General features: G+C 35.0%; 2 protein-coding genes across 3 annotated transcripts in view; both read right to left on the bottom strand.

The window, feature by feature from the left end:
• LOC119067578 (glutamic acid-rich protein-like) overlaps nucleotides 1–16,715 on the bottom strand; it is a 76,474-nt gene extending 59,759 nt beyond the window's left edge. Inside the window, exon 1 of the mRNA XM_037170668.1 lies at nucleotides 16,472–16,715. The gene's annotated coding sequence lies outside the window, so the exon portion shown is untranslated. The remainder of the gene's footprint in view (nucleotides 1–16,471) is intronic.
• Nucleotides 1,575–7,554, bottom strand: LOC119067588 (putative odorant receptor 83c). 2 transcript variants are annotated; one of them, XM_037170685.1, is made up of 8 exons: nucleotides 7,509–7,554; nucleotides 7,113–7,171; nucleotides 4,492–4,752; nucleotides 3,915–4,426; nucleotides 2,497–2,596; nucleotides 2,351–2,440; nucleotides 2,114–2,269; nucleotides 1,575–1,826 (listed from the first exon to the last, which is right to left on the bottom strand). In XM_037170685.1, the coding sequence occupies exons 2-8, from the start codon at nucleotides 7,140–7,142 to the stop codon at nucleotides 1,773–1,775; spliced, it is 1,203 nt and encodes a 400-aa protein (XP_037026580.1). In that variant the 5' UTR covers nucleotides 7,143–7,171; nucleotides 7,509–7,554; the 3' UTR covers nucleotides 1,575–1,772. The 2 variants fall into 2 exon arrangements, with proteins under 2 accessions (XP_037026580.1, XP_037026581.1); XM_037170686.1 differs by having other exon boundaries at nucleotides 7,113–7,537.
• Nucleotides 16,716–27,137: the final 10,422 nt, after the last annotated feature.

Raw genomic sequence — 27,137 nt, 5'->3', positions numbered from 1 at the left:
CGGCCTCAGTCCGAGGACCCAAATTTAAATTTTTTTTCAACTACATTCTATTCGGCCTTTGATTACCTCCCAAATGAAACAAAAATTACGAAAAACGGATGAAATTTGCTCGAGTTATATGTAAAATACACATAGGGCCCTAGTACCGGCCTCAGTCCGAGGACCCAAATTATTATTTTTTTTTTCAACTACATTCTATTCGGCCTTTGATTACCTCCCAAATGAAACAAAAATTACGAAAAACGGATGAAATTTGCTCGAGTTATATGTGAAATACACATAGGGCCCTAGTAGTGGCCTTAGTCCAAGGACCCAATTTTTTTCAACAACATTCTATTCGGCCTTTGATTACCTTCCAAATGAAACAAAAATTACGAAAAACGGATGAAATTTACTCGAGTTATATGTGAAATACACATAGGGCCCTAGTAGCATTTCACTTCTAAGGCCCTAACTCACGGTCCACTCACCCGATTTTAAAAAACTTTTTTTTCCTGGATTGGTTTTGACAATACCTATCATTTGCCTTGTCATTTACATTTCCATCGTTTATTTTGCCATAAATATCACCAAAAGACCTTAAATCACTTAGGTGGCCCTAACTCACGAAGGGCCGACCCGAATATGCCCATCTTCGAACTTAGCCTCACTATTTCGACTATCTTTCAGGGGAAAAAATTTTTTTGAAATCGGATTTGATTTACTCAAGATATCGAACAAAGTGCCAATAGCCACAGTATTATAATGTGACTATTAGCACTTTGTGCCAATAGCTTTTTCGTCGAATATTTCCTGGCATTGTCAAAATTTTATCAAAAAATATTTTTTCTGTGGAAGTAACAGCTGCTGACTTACGTTTGCGATATCAGCAAACATCAACAAATTTAAAACTGTTTTAAGTAACAAATTTCTGTTCACAATTACCTTTCCAATGACATGTATCTGGAGATACCTCTATAAGAAAAGTGCATGTTTCCTGTTTTCGATCAGCTTCCGCTGTTGAGGATTGAGGATTTTTAATAAAAATAGTTTGGCCTTCTATGGGCACGTCTGGTAGGACTGTTTTCAAAAGAATTCGGGTATTAAATGAGTTGCAAGCGATAAACCTCGCGGGAGACAAATTACAAAGAAAAACGTTTGATAACCTGAAAATCTGGTAATATGTTGAGATCATTTTTCACTAAGTCGAGCTGGTGAACCAAAAAAAAATTCGCTCGCTCCGCTCGCAACTCTACGTTCATTTCTATCACAAGAAATCCAAGTAGGAATTTATTGGTCGCTTAAAATTAAAATTCACAAGCAAACATAATTTAGACAACTTTTCTTAAAATTTAATTTCATTTTGTTTCTAAAAAAAATTGATAAATTTCGTTTTTCACATTTTTGAGCGGCGCTGTAATCTTACGGCCCAGGGCGCTGGAAATGATAATCCGGCTCTAGTGAGAAATTTTATGAAAAACTTTAAATGTAATTATTCCTTGGAGGTAATATAAGATGAGTTGACGCTCAGTCGTTATTCAATAAAAAAAAGAGTTTACAATGCAACAAGAACAAAGAAAAATATTTATTGAGTGCCACTATAAATAACAATTAAAGAATGTACTGTCGTGGAGTTGTGGAATTAATATTTCAAGATTTTCGACCCCTGCGTTCACATATTTCCTATACCTACATCTACAATACGACTTGTCCCATTTTCTCAAGTTCCGCTACTCTTTAGTGGTGATGACACCATTATCTGTGAACTTCTCCTGAGCCTCGTTGTAAGCAAATTAGTTAAACATTTCCACCATAAACATGATCAAAGAATATATGTTGTTGGTTATCTAAAATAAAACGCCAAGTTAAGTTGGATTGTAAATTACTTTCAATCAAAACGATTGTGAGGAGGCTAGGCGCCGATACTCAACCAAAGAAATTATGGGATCTTTTTGGTAAGTCTTTTTGTGCAAGTTTTAGTTCCTCCAATTCCATCTTCATTATTATATTTCCTCTTCAAAATTCCAAAAATTCACAGTCATTATGAGTTGTAACGCTTAGTTTTCTATGATGAGTATCAGTGCTACTACCTCTTCATCGTTTTTCTTATAAATAATCGACATCAGCAGCTGACCCTTAGACCCGTGTGAAAGTTAAGCGGAAACATGTTGCCAAGGAGAATTGGCTGCATATTTTGGACTGTATACAAGACCATCATCATGTCCTTTTGATATTTTACATCGTATGTGTACCACTTTGCGTTGCAAATTACCGTAACTATACGCTTATTCTGAAAATGGGACAGACAACCAATTCAATTTGAGTTTCTGTGCGAAAACATCAGCTTTAAAAAAAATGAACGAAAAATCACCATGTTGTCCAGCAGTTGTCCCATGTAACAGAATATTAACAGCTCAGTGTAAAAAGAAACACAGCCCCCAAGGCCGCTCCCGTAAGAAAACTAAAAAAAAAAACAAGTTGATGATACATCCAGTCGCTGTCAACTTCAAATCATACTGCCAAAAATGCGGCTGCACAGCATACCACCACTATATAAGATACTGTAATTTGTACAGTTGATATGAGACCGTACAGCTCATTCATATAGGAATTAAATCTGAAAATTTGTAAGAATCCTCAGTCTAGTTTAATTTTTTACGAGGAGTGAAATTCATCAAATTGTGGACATGTAACAGTCCGTGCAAATGTAACGCAAGTTCTTGCGGCATCAATTATAAAAGTTTAATGGAGAATTGTTCGGCTCCTTTTTAAAAAAAATCTCTCTCTTTCTAGCTTGCATCATATCCGTGTTCTGACCCGGATATCCAGGTCGAATACAACCAGATCGGGTGCCGATCCGATAACGCGATATTGTATAATCAATACTCTCTCTAGCAAAAAAAAAACTACTTTTATTATGGTGGTGAAAGAATCAACAAGTAGCCACAGCGTACTCAGTCAAAATGTAGAATAGTCTTCTTCGCACTGAGGCTTGTGAGTCCAGTATCGGAAGCTGGCTTTTCTCTTTCGCGTGGAACATAAAAGTTTTTTTTTTTTAACTATTCCAGCCTTCTATTTAACAGATTATTAGCCCCGTATAAAGTACAAAAGGGCTTATAGGATTACAATGTCGTGTGTAATTGGTATAATTCGAAGCAAACGGTGCCTGTGTTGTTCATAGATAACGAATACGCAATAAAAATTTTGTCTGTCCGTCACGTCGAGTAAATCTTGAGTAAATCAAATCCGATTTCGAAAAAAAATTTCCCCTGAAAGGTAGTTGAAATAGTGTGGTTAAGTTCGAAGATGGGCATATTCGGGTAGGCTCTTCGAGAGTTAGGGCCGCCTAAGTGTTTTAGGGTCTTTTAAAGATTTCTACGGCAATTTCGGACCTAGGTCTAAAAGTAGTTCTAGGCCAAGACCTTTCGAATGATGTATCATAGGCTTTAGTTCCGTTGGGGGCATTTTTTACATGCTAATCCTGCTATGCCTTTTACGTTACATTTGAAAGGAAAGTCGTACGGGGCTCCGTAATTGCGCTATGCGCAATTTCTAAGATCTATAATTTTACTTTATTACATACGCACGGTGTTCGGATTTCCAAATTACTTAACTAGAAATTTAATTCAAAAATTACACTTCAGGTCTATGTTGTTGTCTCGTTTTCGCTTATGTGATAAAATAGAGTACACACTTGTCACTATCAGTCTCGGCAAGCCTCGACTTCTTCCTGATAAGTGTGCAATATATATTAACTATGTTTACGGGAGCAATAGGCTCACGGTCAAAGTAGGGCGAGAGACGCACTAGGGTCACGTACGCAATAGATATACGAGTTCGTACGGGGCTCATTCACTGTTCTGATGACACGTTGGATATTACTTCTGAGCTTCTGACCGAAGAAGTGTCTGAAGGTGTTGATCTACTCTACATACCTTGCTAGATCCATTAATCCCATCATTATATTTCGAAAGTACACATCTTTTGTCCTACTGCTTGCCTCCTGTGCACACATCTTGTCAAACGTTTCGAAATCGTGTTCGATTAAAGAAACAAGGCCATAGTATGCATCAACAAACACGAAGAATAATGAACTCGTTGCAATGCAAATAGTAATACAAAAGAGCATTATAACCATGTTGACTAAGTTGGTAATGAAGAAACCTCGAAGATGGTTTGGATTGACGCCAGGTACTAAAACTGGAGAAGGTAGCGTCAACTGGCCGTTGAAAATACAATCATAAAACGGGTAGGCTGAGTAGCAAAAAAATCCGGCCACAAAACCGAGAATGTTAATTTTCAAATGATAGTGTATCTTCTTCGTTATATCCATGAGGATGCGCTCTCGCGGCCCGGACGAATTGGTTTTAAACACTTTGAAAATGAATTTCAACACTGACATGAATTTGTCGTGGTTACGAGTTACACAAGCTAATTTGGTCGAGACCTGTGTAATGAATGTATTTTAAACGAAGCGAATTGGAAACATATTTTCCACTGTCACGTACATACCGTTGTAATGCAGGCTAAACCACCCACCAAAATGATGTTATCCGTTGACGGAAAAGTAACATACAGGCTGTAGATACCAAGAGCCAGCGCTAAGAAGTTCATGAAGGCAGCGTTCAGAATTTTATAACTTTTTTTCCAACCATCCGTGAAGCGTAGACCCGGAATTTGTGCAAAGAAGTTGATAAACTTCATAATTCTATTCATGCTATCGAGAGCTGTTCCAATTTCTTTTTCGTCCTTCTTGAAAATCCTCTCTTTGAACTTAAATTAAAAGAAAAAGCAAAATAAGCTCCGCCCCAGAGGTCTGCAAGGTTAACTGTTTCACTGCTTTTTTCAGATTTGAAAATGGTTTTAAATTGTACTGCATGTATGCATAGTTCAATATATTACCAAATTTTGAAAATTAAAATTTAGTGATTGACATAACTAAAAATATTTTGCTTTAAGATAGTACTAACTACATTTTTAGTGTAATCGTCAACCACAGTTTTATGGTAACCTTGGATACTACATCTTTTGTCGTGAAAGTTAAAACCAAAAAAAGATTGGTTTTATTCTTAACCAAATTTCATTCAATTTGACTCAAATTTTCAAAAAAACAACGAAAAATTCCAGATTTTTCATTAAATTCATTATTATCAACATAAAAAATAGTTAAATTGTAGACCATTAAAAAATGGTAATAAGGAGAACCACGCTATTTACAGTTATTTTAAATACCAAAAAAACTTAGTTTTATTTATGACTACAAAAATATGGTATTAAAATTCACCAAAAAATATGCTAGTTTTCGTAAAAACTAATAATCTATGGTTCTGAGTCAAATTAATATGGTTTTAGAGAAAACTACGAAAAATGCAGTGAAACAGTTAACTTTGCAGACCTCTGCTCCGCCCTAATGTTCTGAACAATTCGCAGCAGTACAAAGAACATATTATGACATGTTACTTCAGAACGTTGGTGAGGTAAATGGAGCCTTACTATCGAAAATAGGAAATGCTTTACGAAAATAGCGGCCTCCTTGGACTTGACCGCAAAAGAGGAAAACAAACACAAGGAAGTAATAGTAGATTACATTGGATGCTGCGGAGGTAGTACATTACATGAGGGATCAATTTTGTGATACAAGCCGAACTCACAAGTGTGGTTTTAGGCAACAAGCTTTGGAAACGGTTATTTTGACAAGTAATATCCGAGCCGAAGGCGAGGTATGCAACTACAAGAGTCAAAATAACCGTTTCCAAAGCGAGTTGCTTAAAACCACACGAGTGAGTTCGCGAGTTCACAAAATTGATTCCGAGTGTATTGAACTACCAAGCAGCATCCAATGTATTCTGTTTTATTGCCTATTCACCCGGAATATTGTTGTTACGAGTACATTTTTCGACAGTTCAAAACCAAAAGTGTTAAAGAAGACACTAGTAGATTCTTGAATACCATAAGATTATTCTAAATTAATGTATAATTTCACAACATTTACAGTTTGTTCATTTCATTTTTACACAGTTTCTAAAGATTGTCGATATGTCAGAGTTTTTAATGTACCCAGTCAATTAAGTTCTTCCCAAATTGCGCAATATTTGAATTCGCGATAGAAATTTTAAATTTTGCGCCAAAAATTCATAATTTGGGAAGAACTTAATTGACTGGGTACATTTAAAACTCTGACATATCTAAAACTGTGTAAAAATGACATGAACAAACTGTATGTCGCGCTAAACAAAAAAATCTGTTGTTGCATTGAAACGTTGATAAACGAATCTAGTCTGCTCATGAAATCGGCTCACACTTCTTCATAACATTAATCCCGAAAGCATCACTGGCAACACTACTGTTTTGATGACATGTTGACAAACTACTTCGACTGTTTTGTTTTTGTGAAGTGCTAGATTCATATTTTGCGTAATATTTGTCGATTTTGGTGGTGTTACAATAAATTTTGCTGTGAAGTGAATACATGATAATAAAGACAAAAGTGTTGATTGTTTTTGAAAATAAGTGAAAAATGCAAAAATTAAAATTGTTTGGCCATAGGTGTTCGTCGAAGTTGAAAAAATTGAAATTATGGCTATAGACAAAATGGCCGTAACTTATTTTTGTGTGTTTTTTTTTAAGTTTTTAATGAATTTGCTTAGATTGGTGTGCACTTAATTCAAGTGACGAAGTTTGTGATATTAAAACTAAAATAACATAGCGAGTATTGTTTCGATTTCAGTGCTAAAGAACATTTCATGTGATACATTTTTGCTGATAAGTAATGAAAATATGCTGGTATGTAATGAAAATCTCCTGATATGTAATGAATTTTCATATGAATATTCCTTCACTTGTGATGAAATGAAAAAGTTCCCACTTGTAACGACCGCTGTCCGCGGGTGGGAAATGTACGTGTAACAACAATATTCCGGGTGGATAGGCAATAAAAGTATTTGCTACCTGCCCCATGCGAATATTGACCATTACACGCCAATATGTCCTCCACGAAAATTATCTATTACATGTGGGCTCTTTTCGGTTAATTTTTTTGAATTTTCCTAAGTAAAAATCAACTTTTGCATGGGGCCGGTAGTCAACTAATTGGATCCTCCTACGTACTTCATTTGTACTATTACTACTATTACCTTTATCAAAATATGTTTTGCATCTGTCATGGTTACGTCGTTTCCCTCACTGCTTGATTCTAAATGAATTACGCGTTATTTTTCGTAGGAGGTCAGAAATGCCGATGAACTGTTCTGCCGTCTTAAGTCAAAACAACGTAAGCTCATGCTTTTTGTGTATTGAAAAGCTTTCGTTAGCTCTGGGCTTCCTTAGAAATCCACTGGAAAAGTAGATTTCAGTGGAACACAAAGCTCCTTAATAGCCAAGACACAAATGCGACACGTTGTTTTGGCATAACACTGCAGTATTTTTGTGAATTTCAAAAAAAAACAATCAATGTACGACTCCCGGCAAATTTAGAATAAATTTAATAAATTCGAAGTTCAATACGTTCATCGAATTTCCTCACTGCGTACAATATTGTTGCTGACGAGATTGTTGAACAACCGCACTTCTCCCCGTATTTACACATTATATTTGCAACGAATTTAAAGCGATATTGCTTTGCAATAAAAATTACGGACAGAATTTGTGTTTTGTGATGTATACCTCATTAAAGCTGTTAATAACACTCAATTCAACCAATTCTATCACACCCTTTTAATAGCACGTGTGTCTATAATTGGGCTAAATCGGCCATAACTATATGAATCGTTGATGATACAGAAACATTTCGTTTTGCCAGGGATAACTAAACTATAATTATCACTTTGGACTTGTACAAAGTGCAAAAGTCTTATGGGTTGACTTGGTTCTGCATGGCAAAATCGGTTCCCATGATGGGACACAACAATTCCAAATTTTGAAGGAAAATGTTTCCTCATTTTTCAAAAATTTTCCAAAAATAGTGCCTGCAATGGAATCTACTAGCACATGCAAATTGTCTAATATTCGTAATTATTTAACTTATTCTAATGCATGCCTTTCTTGAAAATTAACGTTACATGTATGTATGCCCCGGCCCCCCTCGGAAATCATTTATTACCTGTAGATACATTTTGTGTCTGTTCTGGAAAGTTTATTACCTCCCTAGAGAGGTAAAGTTCAACATCGCACAAGATAGCCATCATTATAATTATCAAACACTGAAACAAAAACAGTTTTTTGTTACTTTCGTTCTGATCCTAATAAATTTTGCAGCAGTCGCGACTTGAATTGAATGCACAATAAGATAAGCAAAAGCTTTGTAGCTTTCAAAAAATAATTTTCAAGAAACGCAGAATTGAATGAGTTGGCCATATTTAAAAAAAAAAAAAATTCAATGTTGTCAACGAACACCTATGGTCAAACAACATGCAATTAGGCTTTTCACTTATTTGCTAGAATACTGCGAATTTTATTGCCTACGTTATAGGGTCTTCAATTAACTTCACTGCAATAGTACATTACTATGCAAGGGAAGTAAAGTGATATCTCGTATCCAGATGAGTAAAAGTAACCGAGGGCTTTAGCCCGAGGTACATTTACTCATCGTGATACGAGATATCACTTTATTTTCCGTGTGTAGTACGACGTTTTACTATGCGAGTGATGTAAAGGCTATTGCCTATACATGTAATAGCCTTATTACATGCACCAGCATAGTAAAATTTATTTTAATATCAACAAAAACAACAAAAAACGCAAATTTTCCATGTACATTGCTACTACTTTTGACTGGTTGTAGCTAGCCTGCTACTATTTCATCGATTATTTACTCTTTGTACTCTTTTTCGAATGAGAAAATCTAATTTTTGCTAAATCATTAGTTAAAAGATAGAACAATTTTCGCTGCGCGGCAAAGACTCACATTTCATTGTCATACTACATCACATTTTGTAATCATTCTGTATGTACGGCGTAAATGTTGCAGTTAAATTGTACACAAATCTTCCTAAGCAAATTCAAGAAAACTTTAATTTTTCGAAACTGAGTTTCGGGTAAAAATCACTAATTTGTATGGCAGAGCACTAAATTTGCTAAAAGAGCTTTGGAAGAATCCTTACTCATGGTCAAAGAAAGAGCGCCAGCATCCTTGAAAAAATATAGCCGATTTAAGCTTAATGTGATTCGCGAAAGGCGAAAAACTCAATTCGGAGCTTTGCTGCTCATCACAAACGTTAAAATTGTTAGAACAGAAATCATAAAGAATTCTACAGTTTTATGAATGAAGTCTTTTTTTCGGCCAAATTCTTTGTACCTAATCTTTTCCACTTACATTTAATGTACTCTTTTGTACTCTTTTCTTGTTCTGACTAACGTACTCTTTTTTTTGTACTCTTTTTCAAGTTGGAAATGGACTCTATTTGAAATTTGTGATCTGGGAACCCTACATGGACGGCATCTTCGAGAAACAATTTAAAATGTCCTGAAAACAACAATTTCGAGATAATTGAAAAAACGTTTGCAAGCAAATAAGTGGATAATAGTTACGTGGGTCATATTTTGCATGTTTTATTTACTGTAATTTGCCAGTATTCTTCTTACAATACTTATCGGAACCGGTAACGTCATCATAATTACGTTTATGAAATGTATTTAAAGAAGGTTGAATTTTCTATCTACGCTTTCTAATAGACGTGGTTCCGCTTATTTTAGGGTCCTTACTAGTCTTATCAGCAGTATTATCTATAATATTGTCAGTAACCCCAGTTTCAGGTGGAATGCCTTCATCTTGCGCATAGGTTGAATGCCAACCAATGAATCTCTAACCAAATTTTCGAAAATGTCACATGTTATTGTTTCGCTGGTGTTAATTACGACTTTTGGTGTTGATGCAACGACTGGTTTGTTCCAGGCTATAATCTCCATAGTATATGCATGTGTTGGAGACAATATAACCTGATAAGTCGTTTAAGTGTTGGAGACAAAAGTCTACAATCAGGCCCGAACTGGCCATATGGTGAATTCGGGGAATTCCCGATGGGCCTTTTGGATTTTTGTATGAGAATTTTTAATTTGTGAGCCTTTTTAAATTGAGTTGCATGGAGCCCCCGATGGGCTCTTTCGAGCCAGTCCGGTACTGTCTACAATTGTGTTGCGAGCTACCGCTTAAGATTGTATGTAATGGTTTTACCTCATACAATGAAAACAAGTGATCTATCTCTACGAAAGAAACACAGTACCTACTTAATAAGCCTCCGAATATTTTCCATGATCATGCTAGTAGCAGAGCTATGATTTTACAGACTATTCGTACGGGTCACTTGTTACGTTTCTTTCAATTAATCAATATTATGAGGGCCACATGATTAATTTCTTAGTTTCGATTTTCAATATGACTGGTGGGTAAAAAATCCTTGAACTTATACTCACTACTGGCAAGGAGACGAAATTTATGAAGGGCATAGTAAAGTAATCCTACACTATAAGCATCAACACCTTAACATAACTTGCTCATAAAGAATCTTTTACCTCTTTTGTGACAACATATACGTCGACATATATGTAGCATAACAGTCGTCCTCAGAACTAACAAAAATGTCCTTTGAGGAACATAAAAATATTTCTCTGGTTCACAATTGGTATGGACCTGAAAAGCCATACTTGTTGAGTACGATATACGATACACAAACATATTCATATATGCAAACGCAGCGAAATGTAGTCAAACGTTCAAAGAAATGATTTAAATTTTATGAACCGTTTCGGTTTTACATAAAAATGCTCCGTTTTTCATTTAGTATAGAGAATACCATTTTCTTGAAGATCAGATCTCTGTATTTAGCGATAAAACGACTTCCTATAGTCGTCATTATTACCTTCAGATCAATAGAAATGTAGGTCGGTCTGAGGGAGTTCCGGGAATCGTTAATAATTTTCACATTGGCTCGCAATTAACGATGGGTATAATCCCACATTTGAAAAAATCGCAAGAAAACAATTAGAAATACAATTACAGCTAAATTAGCATGAGAAACAAAAATACTTTTTGACCAATTTTTTGGCCATTTTTGACTGTTCCTGACCTAGACATGGCACATTTGTCACATTTCTTGGTTGGAAATACTTTTTATGAGTGCCACAACAAAATTACTAATCAAATATGTGGACATGTGTAAAACAATTGCATGCATAATTCTTCTGGTTCAACGATAGATGCTGCATCCATTTCTTTACACTATTTATTAGACTTGAACAGCCTGAAGGTTCTGTTCACAGTTTTATTTATAAAATTTGTATGAAAATTATTTTACAATTCGTAATGTCTCAAAGGCTGAATTTATTCGTCACCAATCCTACATATATAATCCTACTATAACATAGGTGGTCTCGTGTGCTTTTTAGTTAAAAGATTTTTGCTTAAATACAAAGTACTAAGACCTTGATTCGTCTTTGTCACGGCTAGTGAATTACGTGCACTCGCTTCGCTCTGGCCGCAAACTTCACTCTCGTTAATTTTTGTTCTGTTTATTCGGTTTCGTTTAAAAGTCAAATCATATGAAATGAAGAATACCGTTAAAATAGATACAAAAATTCGTTTTGCAACATCATTAGACCGAGAATAATCTATCTTGAAACCTAAGCTCAGGAATTACATAAGTTTAGGTTTAACACGTTGCCGGTTATTGTGACTCGTCAACTTTAGGCACACCGGAAAGTGCTAAGCGAGTCGGTAGATACTCCCAAATAAATTTCTAAAAATCAAAAATTCGACTCCCTTAGCACTTTCCGGTGTGCCTAAAGTTCCTGCTCGAACATTATCCGCTACGTGTTCAGTTTTGTTGAAGAAGATTTCGAAGATTTTCAGTGAAACTAAGCAGAATTAAATTATTAATGAGAGATTTGGACCGTTCTTGTAGTTCTTCTTCCAAATATGTTTTTGTGGCCATCAATTACATTTCGTTGAAATAAATCAATAAATCATTACCAATAAAAAAAACTATTGAGAAGTTCAGGCAGTCAAGGGATCCACCCAACAGGTGGGACCTAGTTATTACGAATCAATATAATACGATACATCAGAACTGTCGGAGCGTTTGCTACGACTGATCACCTTACGAACCCGTATATCTATTGCGTACGTGACCCTAGTACGTCTGTCGCCCTACTTTGACCGTAAGCCTTTTGCGGCCGTGATAGTAGTGAAAGTAAACTATTATGAAATCTTAAACAATGCGCACAGCGGAATTACGAAGCCCCGTACGACGCGACGTTACTTACAATGTAACACAAATTTCAAATTGACCTAAAATTTTAATTTATATGCAAAATACATGTGGTATTTGGGTTATGACATAGATATATGTATGACAATGAAATCATCATGATATAGTTTCATTTGAACCTAAATGATGCAATACGTTTTAATAATAAACATAAAATGTTTATTAGTTCGAATATTTATTGTAGAATGATGTGGTAAATAAGGAGACGCTACATAAGCGAATTCACTGTCATGAGATTAAAAGTGAATTACATAAAAAGAGTGTTTTGATCAGTTCGATTTATTAAGATTAAGGAGTAAACTAGTCTTTTATTTCTTGGTGGAAGCTTATTAAGTTCCCAAATACACATAGGGCCGAGCAGCGATCTCAGTCTAGGGACCCAAATTTAAACTTTTTTCAACAACATTCTATTCGGTATGCGATATCAGTGGTTTTGGAAGTATGCACAGGGACTTGCGTCGAGACTTGCGTCACTTTTTACCCTTTTACGGGTTTTTGACTGATTACATCTTTGCAGTATGTAATGTGCAGTAATGCTGACAAGCAAACTTCCCTAAAAAATTCCGTGTACTACATCAAGGCATTACTGCGTAAAAAGAAATTGAATTGAATGTCAATTTTTATCAATGATGTCATGAGTCTGCTTTAGGTTTTAATTTCTAAAGTGTATTAATCCTGCTGCGTAAAAGAATTACTGCGTAGAATAACGTCATTTGAAGGTCAATTAAATTTGTCTGCGTGTAGTGTATAAGTAGTAGAGGAAGTAGAGTAATCAATTAAATCAAATTGAGATCATTCATAATTTGAGTGAGATCATGATGTCAATAAAATTTTTAAATTTTAATTAATTATTTGTTGAGAAATATGAAGTAATCTATGTAGCGACTTAAGCAATTACCGTTAATCACCTTATTAATTACAAAAGTACCTCAAAAATATAAATCCATAAAAATCTTCATGATTCGCCGATATTCTTTTAAAATGTTTTTCATGAACGATTCCTGTACATATCAAAAGTAATTTTTTAGCCATCCCTTCGCCACCTGAAGAAACCCCAAGATCCCACTTCTATCCATAAAAATGATACCGAGAGCGTGCGCTACAACTTTAAAAGACCCTCATTTGATATTTTAAAGTGACGTAGAATTTTCTCATTTCGTTAAAACTACTGAAATCGACCATAATGTATGAAAATCTAGCTTCTTTGAAGATTTATTGCCTGGCCAAATTTTAACCTACAATAACGTGTTAGTTCGTTGAACTCATACGGACGTCCAGCTTTTTTTTAGTCATATGGAATTAAATTGGCGAACTTCAATATTTGCTGTCAATATGTTTCCGCAATCTACGACCAAAAAATTGTTTTCAAATTTGTCTATTAATAGGACTTGCGTCACGGGTGCTTTTCTAACACACGCCCAAGATACTATATCGAGACTTCACACCAAATACAGACTAAATGAATACTTAACAGATTACAACGCTTAATATTAATTTCAAATAGTAAAACATCCTCGAAAACATCTAAACATAGATTGGCGCCAAAAAATTAATATTTTCTACACTTTTTCAGTTCACTTTTTTGGTTTACAAACTTTGATGGCAACGCTGCATCACACAATCCTATACGCACACTCCACACACTCACAGAATAATCAGAATAATCTTGGACATGTCAAATTGAGCATAGAGATAAATATATTTGGCTTGTTTTGAATATGTAATACTGAGTGGAGTTTAAATATTAACACCGTATAACACCTTCAAAGTGTGCATCAACGCATTGCAGGTTCGTCTCAACAGATTAATGTAGGTAATAATTCAGTCAAATTATCAAGACCAATGTAAATGTCCCAAATTGTAGCATTGCAGTCCCATTTGGTTCGATCACAAAGTCCCAACGGTAAATGCTTTTCATTTGCAATACAAATGTTTCCTTCCAACAATACGCTAACAAACGATTGAAGATGCATTACGATTTGAAAGAAGTTTGGTCGGACAAATTCGGGTCGTCTTCATTGATCAAAGGAGTTCAGTCTTGGCGCTAGACGGAGTCAAAAACTAGTTCAATCTCGAGATAAATGGAGCAGCACCTTCTGATGGTGCGGTGGTAGTAGTAGAAGAATCTGCTTAATTCCATTGTGGATGAAAGATGTTAGCTTCGATTTTCTTATTATCATATGCAGCCTCGTTAATCGTTTGATTATGTTTCAACAATCAATACGTCCTGTTTTTTGATTATCGATAAACATTGACACTATTTTTTGAAAATATACCGACTTTATTATCGACTTTTTTTTGTGATATCACAAATTATTTCTGATATCACAAAAATTTTGACGGTCTTAAAAAGGGTTTCTCAGCAAATAAACCTTCAATCGAATGATTGATTGTAATTGAATCAACTCTAAAAATGTTTCTACAATAGCTTAGTTAAATACTACACTTCAAAGATCGTAACCCAAAATCTACGGACAATTTTTTTTAAATAAGAAAGCACCAAATAAAGAGCAGTAAGGAGTAGAGTACTTAAGTGACCTTTTTTGACCAAGATATTCCCTTACGACTTTGTTTGTTTCAAATCGACTGAGTTGAAATTATTTCTTCAAATAATTTTGGACATCTGCTGATCTCTAACCAAACGTTTCAATAGAGAATATAAAACTGATAAAAAGGGTTCGTTTTAAATATTTTTGGTTGATTTGTGTTCGTTTCGTTTGGGCTCGTTTTGTTACAAACATCACACCGAAAACAACGAAATAGCCAAAATGAACCAAGACGCAATGTCGAAACAAGAACTCCAAATGGAGCTGGGTCGATGAGGACTCGACACAGTCGGCACCATACGAGTCCTGAATGCAATACTAACATCTCATCTACGTACGTTCTGAATTTACTGGGTGTTTCGTGAAAAAAACTCAATCTCTTGTGTGTCATAAATTTTGTAGAAAAAAATTTCTTACTTACTTAGCAGCCATCATTAACCCAAGCGGGTTTTGACTGACTCCACAACAGCACTTTGACGATCCTCGGCAACAACTCGTTGTTATCCGAGAATGTTATAGTGTTTCAGACCAGTGATATATCATTAGGGAACATTTATTGTGAGTTTGATAAAATTTAAGAAGCCGGAGCGCCTATAAGTATGTTGTTTATATACTTTGGCTGGGGTGGTTCCTTCTTGCGACATAAAACATAAAATTTGTAGTTTTGAATATAAACTTTTAATTTATTTTCAACCAGTACAAGCGCCATCACAGCTGTTCCAGCCATCACAGGTGTGACCACAGCCAGCACAAGTGCCATCACACGCACATAAGATAATCTGAATTACGTCAAATTCAAGTTACCTTGCCTGTTCACGAAAACAACACACACCCGTTCAAGAGATGATTTTCTTCTTTTGTCATTCTGTTCTATTGAGAGGGACCTTGTTAAATACATACCACTGGACGATAATAACCAGCAATGCAACGATCTGTATAGGTAAAAACTTTGGTTGTATCTTGATTGTAGCTGAAAGTATGGATCCATCATACTTCAGGAAAGAAAACACTGACATATTCAAGAATTCAGGCGGTATCTTGTTGGTGATAACGTAGAGCGTGAGGAGAAACGGATAAATGTTAGTATTCCTTTGCTGTATAACGCTTGAATTCGAATGAGACCTAGTTCCCTTCCTGGAGTAATAATCGTGTATTCCACGTCGCATAGATGTTGTTGTGTGGATGTGCTTCAACAACAGGCTGTCGTTCTTTAGTAGACAGAGGACTGTGGACTGATTCCTTACCGTTGGCTAGCGGTTATACCGATAAAACAATCATTATGGCAGACTAAAGATACATCTTGACGAAATCGGAACATGTTCATTTTTTCAGCACTCTAAGAATGGCATAACATGGATTTCTTTACGAATCATTTTCTCCTTCGGTTCAAAGCAAATTAGCTGATACTTCAGAATGGAGATATATCAATGAAGCCTCACTTTGGGAACAACTTAAAATAACAAATAAAAATGTCCAGTCGGATTAACATTCAACTAAATCAATATTAAAGCCCGTTTGGAAACGGTGACATTGTAATATTTTTGGAAGTACGGATACATTGAAGGGTATTAGTAGATCTGTACATAGAGTAATGCATGCAAAAAAAATACGGTTAACAGTACGAGCAAGCCGTACGAAGCGGGTAACGTTGCTAATGTATAGCTAAAAATATCCGGGCAAACTTACCAAAATTCAAGAATATGTTAACCAGAGAAGAGTGTCAAAATGTTTTTATCCAGTTTCAAAAATTAGCTATTGACATTGCTTGAGTATACATATGTGAGCGTGGTTTCACTTTTATTTTTCTTAAAAATAATCTGGTTTGTATTGAGCTAACTAACCCTAGGATGTTATTTCTTGGTTTATTAGTCATAACAAAAAATATTTTTTAAAAGAATTGAGCTATTGTTTTTATTTATAATAACATAACACAAGATTATGACACAACTGACAGCTGACATTACACTTTTTGTTTATGTCAACTGAACTGCCGCTTATTTCAAAATGCGCGGAAATTTTGTTCACAGTAAATGATAGATTAAGGCTAACTCGCTTAGTTTGTGTTTATTACGTAGATGGAAGCACGGGGTTTTATGGGGTATAATGTACCAAGTACCAATGCATCATGTCCGCACGTTAGTATAAGCGGGCGTGACGCAAGTCCACTACCAAAAATGTTTTACCAAAATTTTTTTGAGGACGGCGGAGCATATTTACAGCAACTTTTTGAATTCTCCCCCTTAACTCCAACGACCCCAAAACTTAGATATTTGGAATCTGGGCATCCATACGAGTTCAACGAGCTATCACACGTTACTGCAGCTTCAAAATTGGCCGAGAAATTGAACTTCGAAATATTGATGTTTGTATGAAAATAAGCAAAATTTCGTATTTTCAGATAACTCAAATTGGCTACGTTAGTTAGTTAGTTAGTTAGTTAGTTAGTTAGTTCCTATGAAAAAGGACGATTTCGTAACTCCTAAACGTTTCTTACGATTTTCCTGAAATTTTGGTTATAGGTTAATCTCAGTCCCTAGATCAAAATAAGATTTACAAAAATGGGGGTTTGCAAGCGTTTTTGGGAGCTAGGACTCCCGGAAGTTTCCATACAATGCCATGTAACAGCGTGTTTTGTGTTTGTGTGTGTGTGTCAGAAGTATTTTTTTTTTCAGCTAGTAATTATGAATGTTGGAAAAAGTGCTTTGATGGATTTGGGTTATTTTCGACATGAGTGAGGTGTTCCAAGGTTGGTTCCTCAATTTTGGGATGACAGATGATTCCTCTGGCACGTCCTAACTTCCATCGGTTTTTTTGATGGATTTGTGTTATTTTCGATATAAGTGAAGTGTTCCGAGGTTGGTTCCTAAATTTTGGGATGAGAGATGATTTCTCTGGTACTTCCTAACTTCCATCGGATTTTTCGATGGATTTGGGTTATTTTCGATATAAGTGAGGTGTTCCAATGTTTGTTCCTAAATTTTGGGATGACAGATGATTGCTCTGGCATTTCCTAACTTCCATCGGATTTTTCGATGGATTTGGGTTATTTTCGATATAAGTGAGGTGTTCCAAGGTTGGCTCCTAAATTTTGGGATGAGAGATGATTCCTCTGGCACTTCCTAACTTCCATCTAAATTTTGGGATGAGAGACGATTCCTCTGGCACTTCCCAGCTTCCATCAGATTTTTCGATGAATTTGGGTTATTTTTGATATAAGTGAGGTGTTCCGAGGTTGGTTCCTAAATTTTGTGATTACAGATGATTTCTCTGGCATTTCATAACTTCCATCAGATTTTTCGATGGATTTAGGTTATTTTCGACATGAGTGCGATGTTCAAAAGTTAGTTCCTAAATTTTGGGATGACAGGTGATTCCTCTGGCACTTCCTAACTTCCATCGGATTTTTCGATGGATTTGGGTTATTTTTGATATAAGTGAGGTGTTCCGAGGTTGGTTCCTAAATTTTGGGATGCGAGATGATTGCTCTGGCATTTCCTAACTTCCATCGGATTTTTTGATGGATTTGGGCTATTTTCGATATAAGTGAGGTGTTTCAAGGTTGGTTCCTAAATTTTGGGATGAGAGATGATTGCTCTGGCATTTCCTAACTTCCATCGGATTTTTTGATGGATTTGGGCTATTTTCGATATAAGTGAGGTGTTCCAAGGTTGGTTCCTAAATTTTGAGATGACAGATGATTTCTCTGGCATTTCCTAACTTCCGTCGGATTTTTCGATGGATTTGGGTTATTTCCGATATAAGTGAGGCGTTCCAAGGTTGGTTCCTATATTTTGGGATGAGAGATGATTCCTCTGGCATTTCCTAAATTCCATCGGATTTTTCGATGGATTTGGGTTATTGTCGATATAAGTAAGGTGTTCCAAGGTTGGTTCCTAAATTTTGGGATGAGAGATGACTCCTCTGGCACTTCCAAACTTCCATCGGATTTGAGCTGTTGTCGACATGAGTTGCTTACAAAAAAAAGTTACCCTTACACCTAAACTTCCAAAAGAACTGATATCCGCCAAAAAACCCTAAAGGGTGAAAGTGTGACGCAAGTCCTTGTTTCTACTTACAAAATAACTGATATCGCTGAGGGTGACGCATTTTGCGCCTCAACGCAAAAGTGTAATCAACAAAAAATTGAACAAAAAAATTTAAGATAGAAAAAAATTGCGTCACAAGTGGCAGATGTTGAGGAAAATACTTTTAGGAAAATAGTTCAAATAGAGAAAAATATCACATGAATTATCTGCCACTTGTGACGCAATTTTTTTCTAAAATTTTCTATCTTAAATTTTTTGGTTCAATTTTTTGTTGATTACACTTTTGCGTTGAGGCGCAAAATGCGTCACCCTCAGCGATATCAGTTATTTTGTAAGTAGAAACAAGGACTTGCGTCACACTTTCACCCTTTAGGGTTTTTTGGCGGATGTGTGCTACAAACCAATCAGCCTACTGAATTCACTCAGCAAAATTCTCGAAAAACTAATTCTAACTAGACTAAGAAAAAGACTCACATCTTAGCCGAAAACATTTTCTCAAACGAGCAATTTGGTTTCCACAAATACGGCTCATTCAACTAATCATCAATTGGTTCGAGTTTGTAAATACATGATAACTTCGATTCAAAAGAATCACTCCACAAGACATTTGATATCGAAATAGTATAATGTGTTACAAGTATTATAATGTTGATTTTTCAACACTCAATTGGGTCGCGTGCTGAAAAAATCTCGTTACAATATACAATATACATCATGCTTTGTGCCAACCGAGAATTGAAATAGACAGAAGCACAAAATAGTTATTTTCCTACTGCATACTAAAGGGATTTTAGAATGAGAGGCGGAGGCGAGTTCTGGAATCGAATTCGCTAAAAAAGCCTTTTGGCATAAGTTAGGAACAAATTTTTCCTAAACGACGTTGGAAATACGCGACGAGGTCTCGATATTTCAAAACTAGTTCGGAAAAATCCCTTGATAGCCTAACTGACTGAGTTCTGGGTGTTTCTCTAAGCCGATTTTGTCTTCTATTAATAACTCTTTTCTATAGAAAATTTTACGTGCTAACACAGATAAAAATATGGGATTACAATTTTTTGGTCCGAGGTGATTACTTTCAAAAAGTAACTCTTCCGGGATTAGATTTTTAATCTTCGCCAGAATTTGAAAAAATTTAATTCTTTCAGGGATTAAAAGTAGGACTAAACAATAATATTGAGGATTGAACGATGATACTGCTGCTTAGAATTTTCCGTCTATAATTTAATCGTCTTGAAATCACACTTTTGTGTTAATTTAGTTCGAACACGATTTACGAACAAGATATGGTTATGTGAGAAAAATTAATTGAAACGGACATTTATTTGGTGTTAAAATGTTTCAATGGTACTACCGATGGTTTATTCTGCCTTACAATACCAGGCTCAGAATAGAAATTTTAAGTCGGTTTGTAAAGATACTACCAGTTAATATGGATATGGTTAAAGAAAGTATAATGAAATTCTAGATTGAAAATGGCAGTAAGGCCAATTTTAGCAGCGAACTATTTCACATTACTGTGGGAAAACAGACATATTTGAATTTAAATGGTTAAATACTTATAATGGTAAGGAAACTACAGAAGAATATAAAAATGAAAATCATGAAAAAATATCGAGGTTTAAAGTGACGATCTTGCCATCTGGCAATTTGCATTTTATTCCCAATTTTAATCCCACGAGGAATTAGTTTCTTTGAAACAACGGTTCACAATTAGCCACGTTGGGATTAAGAACAAATTGCAGCAGTGGTAAGATCGTAGACTGAAGTGCAGGAGGTCCCGGTTTCAAATCTCCTCAGGTAAATTTAAAAAAAAAATCTGTTTAATAAAAACATTTCTCATTCCAGATTCACAAAAAAGCTTCTTCTCATATCAGACGTTTAGCTAAAAACTTTAGTATCACAACAAAATCAAATCCGATAAAAAATCTTTTTTTTATATTTTTTTTCTGAAGTGAAAGTAGGAAGGGTTAGATTTTTTTTTATTACACTACAAATAACATTTTGATCAGATTAAATGAGATTTTCGTTTCAACGCATAGTAAACAAGCGTCAAACGTTAGTGCCTCAAAGATTAAAATTTAATTCCTCTAGGGATTAATTATTTGTTAATTATTTATTCTAAAAAAGATTCGGTCGCGTACTGTTAATCCCAAAAAGATTTAGATCTAGGTCCATATTTTTATCTGTGAACGGCTAACTTAAGGGCTAGCTTAAGTCCGTAAGAAAGTTACTTGGCCATGTTGACACACAGCATGTTTATTATTGTTGGAAAGGTGAGACGCTAGGCTATTCTGCGATTAGTCCCCAAGAAGCACTATTCGCAGAATCTGCGATTAGTCACCAAGAAACACTATTCGCAGAATCTGCCAAACTAGATTTTTAAGAAATTCGTGTGATATAAAGTTAACAGCAGCAGTGAAGTCGACTAGTCAAAACGCCTGACTTTATATAAGGGAATAAAAATGTACAATTCGCTACCTAAGGTTATTACTGAGGAAGTCTAATTTCGTAAATTTGAAAAGTTGTTCAAAGAGCGTATAGTTAACGACAGGATTAATTCCTAAATGTTTAATGAAATTGTTGTAATAGCTATTTTAATGGAAATTATTCTGAATAAATTGGCGTTTATCTCATTAAACTTATCTAGGAATTAGTAATGAATCGTTCATCATATATTTCAATCAATGATCGTGTTACAAATACCTTTCGCATTTTGGCCGGAGTGCATTTATTATCATAATTTAATGTTACAATTATAAATGTTATAAATGAGAAAGTCACAATCAATCAAGAAAGAAGTGAAAGAACTCAACGGTTGTACATCTTATAGTAAGATAAAATTTCATAGTTAAGGCACAAAATATTTGCTGAAGTTGCATGATTACATTAGGATTAGTCAAAAGAAATTTAGAATTGAAATTCAAATAATGTGTTGAAGGGTAGACCCATCTCCTGCTACCAAGAACCAGATAAGGCGCCGGTGGATCGCCAGACAGTGTTCTTAGCCCTACGCTTTACAATATCTACACAATCGACCTTAACGTCACTCATAGTGAAAAAGCATTCTTTGCTGACGATTCCTGCCTGTATGTAACGACAAAATCTACTCACAAAATCGTAAAAAAACTGAATGTCGCCTGCAAACAGTTTCAAACTTTGCTATTTTTTTTTCTCACCAAAAGAACTGCTTAACAGTGACTTCCTTCCGCAGGTGATACTCAGGTTACATATTCCACCCAATCAGATGTCGCGTCACGTAATAATTGGCATTGCGAGTTTATCGAATTTCTAATCGTCGTCAGGATGATTGATGATGACCAGCCATTTAAATAATTTTAATTTAAAAAAAAATAATAATAAAAATATTAATAATGCTCCAACGGCTATGAGTGTTGTTTTAAACACTCACCTCTTTATGCTGGTTTTTATTTCCTAGTTCCTTAATACGAAAACCTTAATTGTTCATGACAGAATCGACCGAAAAAGCTTCTTATCATTAAATATAATTAAACAAACACTTTTCGTTTTGTTCAAACAATAGAAGTGTGTTCGTTGGTGGTTCGCTTGATCATGAACTCATCACGATACTCTTGTATCTTTTACGGTTTTTTCGATTTTAACACAGAGAATACATAATTATGAGTTGTTGTTGATGTTTGTGTTGTTATGCGTGGCTAATAAAATGGTTTTGAAAAAAAAAAATTCAATAAATGGATCTTACACACATCAATAATTCAATTATTAATCTTTTAATGTAAATAGTATATTACTGTACATGGTACAAAATAATCCATTGTAGGGAAGGATCAGTTGGCACAGACAAGTCATTATATATGGTATATGCGAGTCATTTCAATTACTAACGAGGTCATTTTCCCAATTAGTTGTTGTCGTCTTTCGGTGGTCCAGTATGGTGGAACTTTTTTTTATAGAACATATTCTGACGAAAATTCATCCTAAAAACATCGGACATGCCTCTAATATCAGCGAAACTATTTATGCCGGAATAAAGTCATGTTTCTACCAATTGTAGAAGTCTGTTGTTACTTGTTATTGTTATTATTGGAGTTAAACAAACACTAAACATGCATCGTAACCTTCGTCTATGAGATGGTGATTAGTCAAAAAATTAAAATTATTGATTTAATGAATGAACTTATTCACAAAGAAATAATTGAGAATTCTAAGGTTATTTGTACGTGCCTTTTTTGTGTGTATGTACAATTTTGAATAGGTCGGATGACCTGCATTGCATAGTAAAATGTATGTTTGTTACTTTTTTTCTAGCGTTAATCGTTCGCCGTATATTAAGACTTAGTCATTTATCTTCAGTTGTTATAATATGTGAAAGGTCTTGACATATGAATCATACTTTGCTTTCCTTACATATTGGTTAAATTTTATTTAAAAAAATAAAAAAATTGCAGTACCAGAGAAATGACTTGAAATTGTTGGTTAAGGTTTGTGTTCCTGTTTGCATTTCTAAAAATGACCTAAAAGGATTGTTCAACCAAATCATTTTAAGCACTGCACTCCTTCTATTCGACCATAGAAAATATTCGGATGCTGATTATGATATTCAGAGCTCACATCATCCTTGAGTTCCAGCGTTGAGAACAAGATCGACACTGAGGAGCGATGAGATTGTCACCGTGTCCCAGATTTACCGGTACCATGAGATTTTAGGAACTAACTTGTAGAGACCTTCAATTTTCTATCAATATAAAATATAGCACTTGGGAGTATTTAGAGGAAACTCAAGAATAATACTATCTCGAGTTGATTGTGAGATTGGCTTGGCTAGGATCAGTATTGATCATGAATGAAAGAAACAAAATTTCTTTCAAGAATAGTCATATTGTGCGAGATCATTCAAAGGCACCTGCCCTATGAATTTATTCGGTTAAAATGATCAATGCCGGAAAACATAAACAATCGAATCTTTTGATCGAATCCGAGAAACTCGCCCAAAAGTAAAATCATTATGAGATGTTCAAAGGAAATCGTCAAAAATCAAAATGATAAATAACATTCAAAAAGTTCAGATAATTTTCCATTTTTAATAGAAAACATAGCTAACGCCGACCCGTACGAAACACCTATTCGTATCAAAAGCCTTTAATGTGAAACTCTTCATTTCTCTTACTTCATTTTCTTCTCTGCTGAAAAACTATTCTCCCTTTAAAATCACTTACATTATCCACTCTTTGCCTTGTTATCATATACAACCAAATTGCCGGAGGCAATATAGACAGCCCCGTACGAAGACAAATTTCATAAATTCCTATTTAAACAGCTATATACCGCTATATTTAACTATATTTCACTATAAATAAACATTTCACAGATAAATATATGCTATTATATAGCTCTATATGCTTTGTATATAGCTCAATATAGCTGTATATAGGTATATATAGATGTCCGTATATGGAATCCCTGAAACCCCACACACATAACAAATTATTTCCATGTTAACAGAAACTCTCTAAGTATCATTTTTCCCAAGATATTTCTATTTTACTAAAATCCAATATGGTCGCCGGCAGCCATTTTGTTAGGAGACCGGAAATAGTACCGACGCTTTACATTCGTTAATACCTTTCAAACAAAAAAAAATTCATGAAATTCGGTCAAAATTTACTCGAGATATTGTCAAAATACACCACGTTCACTGTACTTCCGAGTAGCCAGATAAGAGCTCACTCCAAGAGACCTAGCTCACGCTCCGGAGAACATAATTTCATAAAAAAAAAATAGAACAAGTTTAACGTTTAAATGTCCGGAGATATCTTCGAAAAACCGTAAAGCACTTATTGGGCCACAGCTCGGGAGGGGTCGATCCAAAATCACTCATCTTCGAACTTAGCCTGTCTTTTGACATTACCAAACGGGAAAAAAAAGAATTTTCAAAATCGGATGCGTTTTACTCAAGTTATCGTGCAGACAGACAGACGGACATTTTTTTTTCGCGGATTTGGCATCTCTAGACAACCACAATAGGTTTCCCCTTACTCAGGGAGTCCAATTCGACGTGTTACAAACGTATGCGTAAACCTATAAGACCCCAGTACTTCGTACGGGTCTAAAAATGTATGTGGGAAGGAGTGGTACATCTCATCGATACATCGCACGTTCCACTTATACGTACAAGCTCGGCCGGCTAGATCTGACAGTACTAGTCACCAGCTATCCAACGCGAACCCTAACGTCAAATTTGATTTAGAAATGACCAGGGAAATTGAGCTCAAACTTAGCGGGTTTTCCGGTGATCTTTTCAGAGAATTTTCCATTTCCAAGAAAAAGTTGCTCTACCTTCTATTATAGATATTGAGTCGACCTTTCATATTCTGGTCTAACCATGAAAAAATATTCAGTTTTGACGGAGATATTTCAATTTTAAGTTTTACACTATAACCGGTTTTTACCGTTACCTATCGGAACAAAACACCCAAGAAAAAGATGTAGTTCGGAAAGTTTCGCCCCCCTCCCCCAATCATATCCCGTCGTCAAAAAACAAAAAATTTCTAAATCAGGCTGGCTATATTTAATAGAATTCCTTGATTCAAAATATACGCGATATATATTTAAAATACTCGAATATAAACTCGATACTTGGAATACCCTTAATTTTCCTTTAAGTCATACACTAAATTTGGATAAATCTTAAATGATTAAAACTATTTTTTTTGTCACGACAATGCACATCAAAATAATTTAAAAGGATGCACGACCGTATAGTGTCCCAACTCTACGCCAACCCGAAAAAAAACTGGGCGTTCCCGTATTTATTGTCACGTCCATTGGTGACTTTTATTTTTTTATTACTTTGCAACTTATTTTGCATCCTGTTATTTTCCGCATTTCCTCTTTCTTGCAGAATAATGCAATCAACCCATTTTGACCGGTCATATAAAATTTTATTAGTTTCCGCCGTATCTGGGTGAGTCACATATTCAGAATCTGAGGAAAATATTGACTTTCACTTGAATCCACATGCGATTGTTTTGAGTGTTGCTTTCAATCTATTATTTATTGTTGTTTATTTGTTGATATTTGTTGAACACCCTACAATGTGTAGTCCAGTAGTCCATTACATAATCTCCGTCATCTCCGTTTAAGGACGTGTTTAAGGACGTTAAATGATAAAGGTGATGATTTTTGCAGGTAACTGTTGAAGTATTCAATCAAGTAATCGGTCAAAATTCATTCTGGAAAATATTCATTCGATAAAAGCCTTTCGTCACATCAAGTCACTAAATTATTTGTTTGCAATAAAAGCTATTCAGATTGAACTCTAATTCTTTCGTTCAATCAAGCTGCTACCTCTGGATATTCCAACAGTAACAGAATAAGAAACCAAGATATATTTAATCTTTTCAGCTTCTGGAATTATTGAAGTTGTATGTTGGTTCCCAAAGGTCACAACTCCTCATGTTACACCATCTTCCCAGTTCAAGAACTTTAGGATTTTGAACGATTTTTGAGGGTTTTTTTGGGCTTCTTTTTAGAATTTTGGTACTATTGAGGTGGCAGCATGTTAGTTCCTAAAATTTCAGTCCCACAGCTATTCAACTACGTAAAAGGTGAACTCGCACACGATTTTTCGATACCAAAATTTTGTAAAAGGAGTCATTAAGTCGATGACATGGCTAAAAAGCATTTACAGCAATAAACTTGCGTGTGAGAGTTCACCTTTTACGTAGTTTAAAAGTGCGTTCTTTTGGCACCGTGTGCCAGATTCCCCGATACCTTTCAAGACAAAGTCTGTTTTTCAATACTCTAAATCTATTAAAGAAACATTAAATTATTTTAGACCTCGTGGGCCTGGTTCAAGTTACAGTACCCTTTTGTATCCTTTTTATGCCAAGAATATAATTGTACTCTTTTTCCGTAACGAAATGTATTCTTTTCGATATTTTCGATAATATTATTAAAGGGGAAACCGAAAAAGGTTGGACATTTCGATAAAAAAAGATCGAAACCCATCTCTCAAATATTTTCAGGATATGTGTCACTGTTTCTATATAAAAAGCATGGGAAAGACATTTATCGTGGAAAAAGCAATAGGAAAGTAAAATTCAATTAATGCAAACATCAATAACAAAAGACCTATCAACCCATATTATATATAGACATAATGAGACACAAATCTTTACACGGCAAATAATACACGACAATCTAATCAAAATTCAATTCTTGTAAGGTGAATGATCAAACATTCAAAACTAATGATTTGAACTATCATGTCATATCATTTGTAACGATTATATTAAAAACCAGAAGACTCCGTGAGAAATTACAAT

The sequence above is a fragment of the Bradysia coprophila genome (assembly GCF_014529535.1).
Source record: "Bradysia coprophila strain Holo2 chromosome X unlocalized genomic scaffold, BU_Bcop_v1 contig_12, whole genome shotgun sequence".
NCBI classification, from domain to species: Eukaryota; Metazoa; Arthropoda; class Insecta; order Diptera; family Sciaridae; genus Bradysia; species Bradysia coprophila.
The sequence above is the reverse complement of the archived record's forward strand: the minus strand, read 5'-3'. Positions and strand labels throughout refer to the sequence as shown.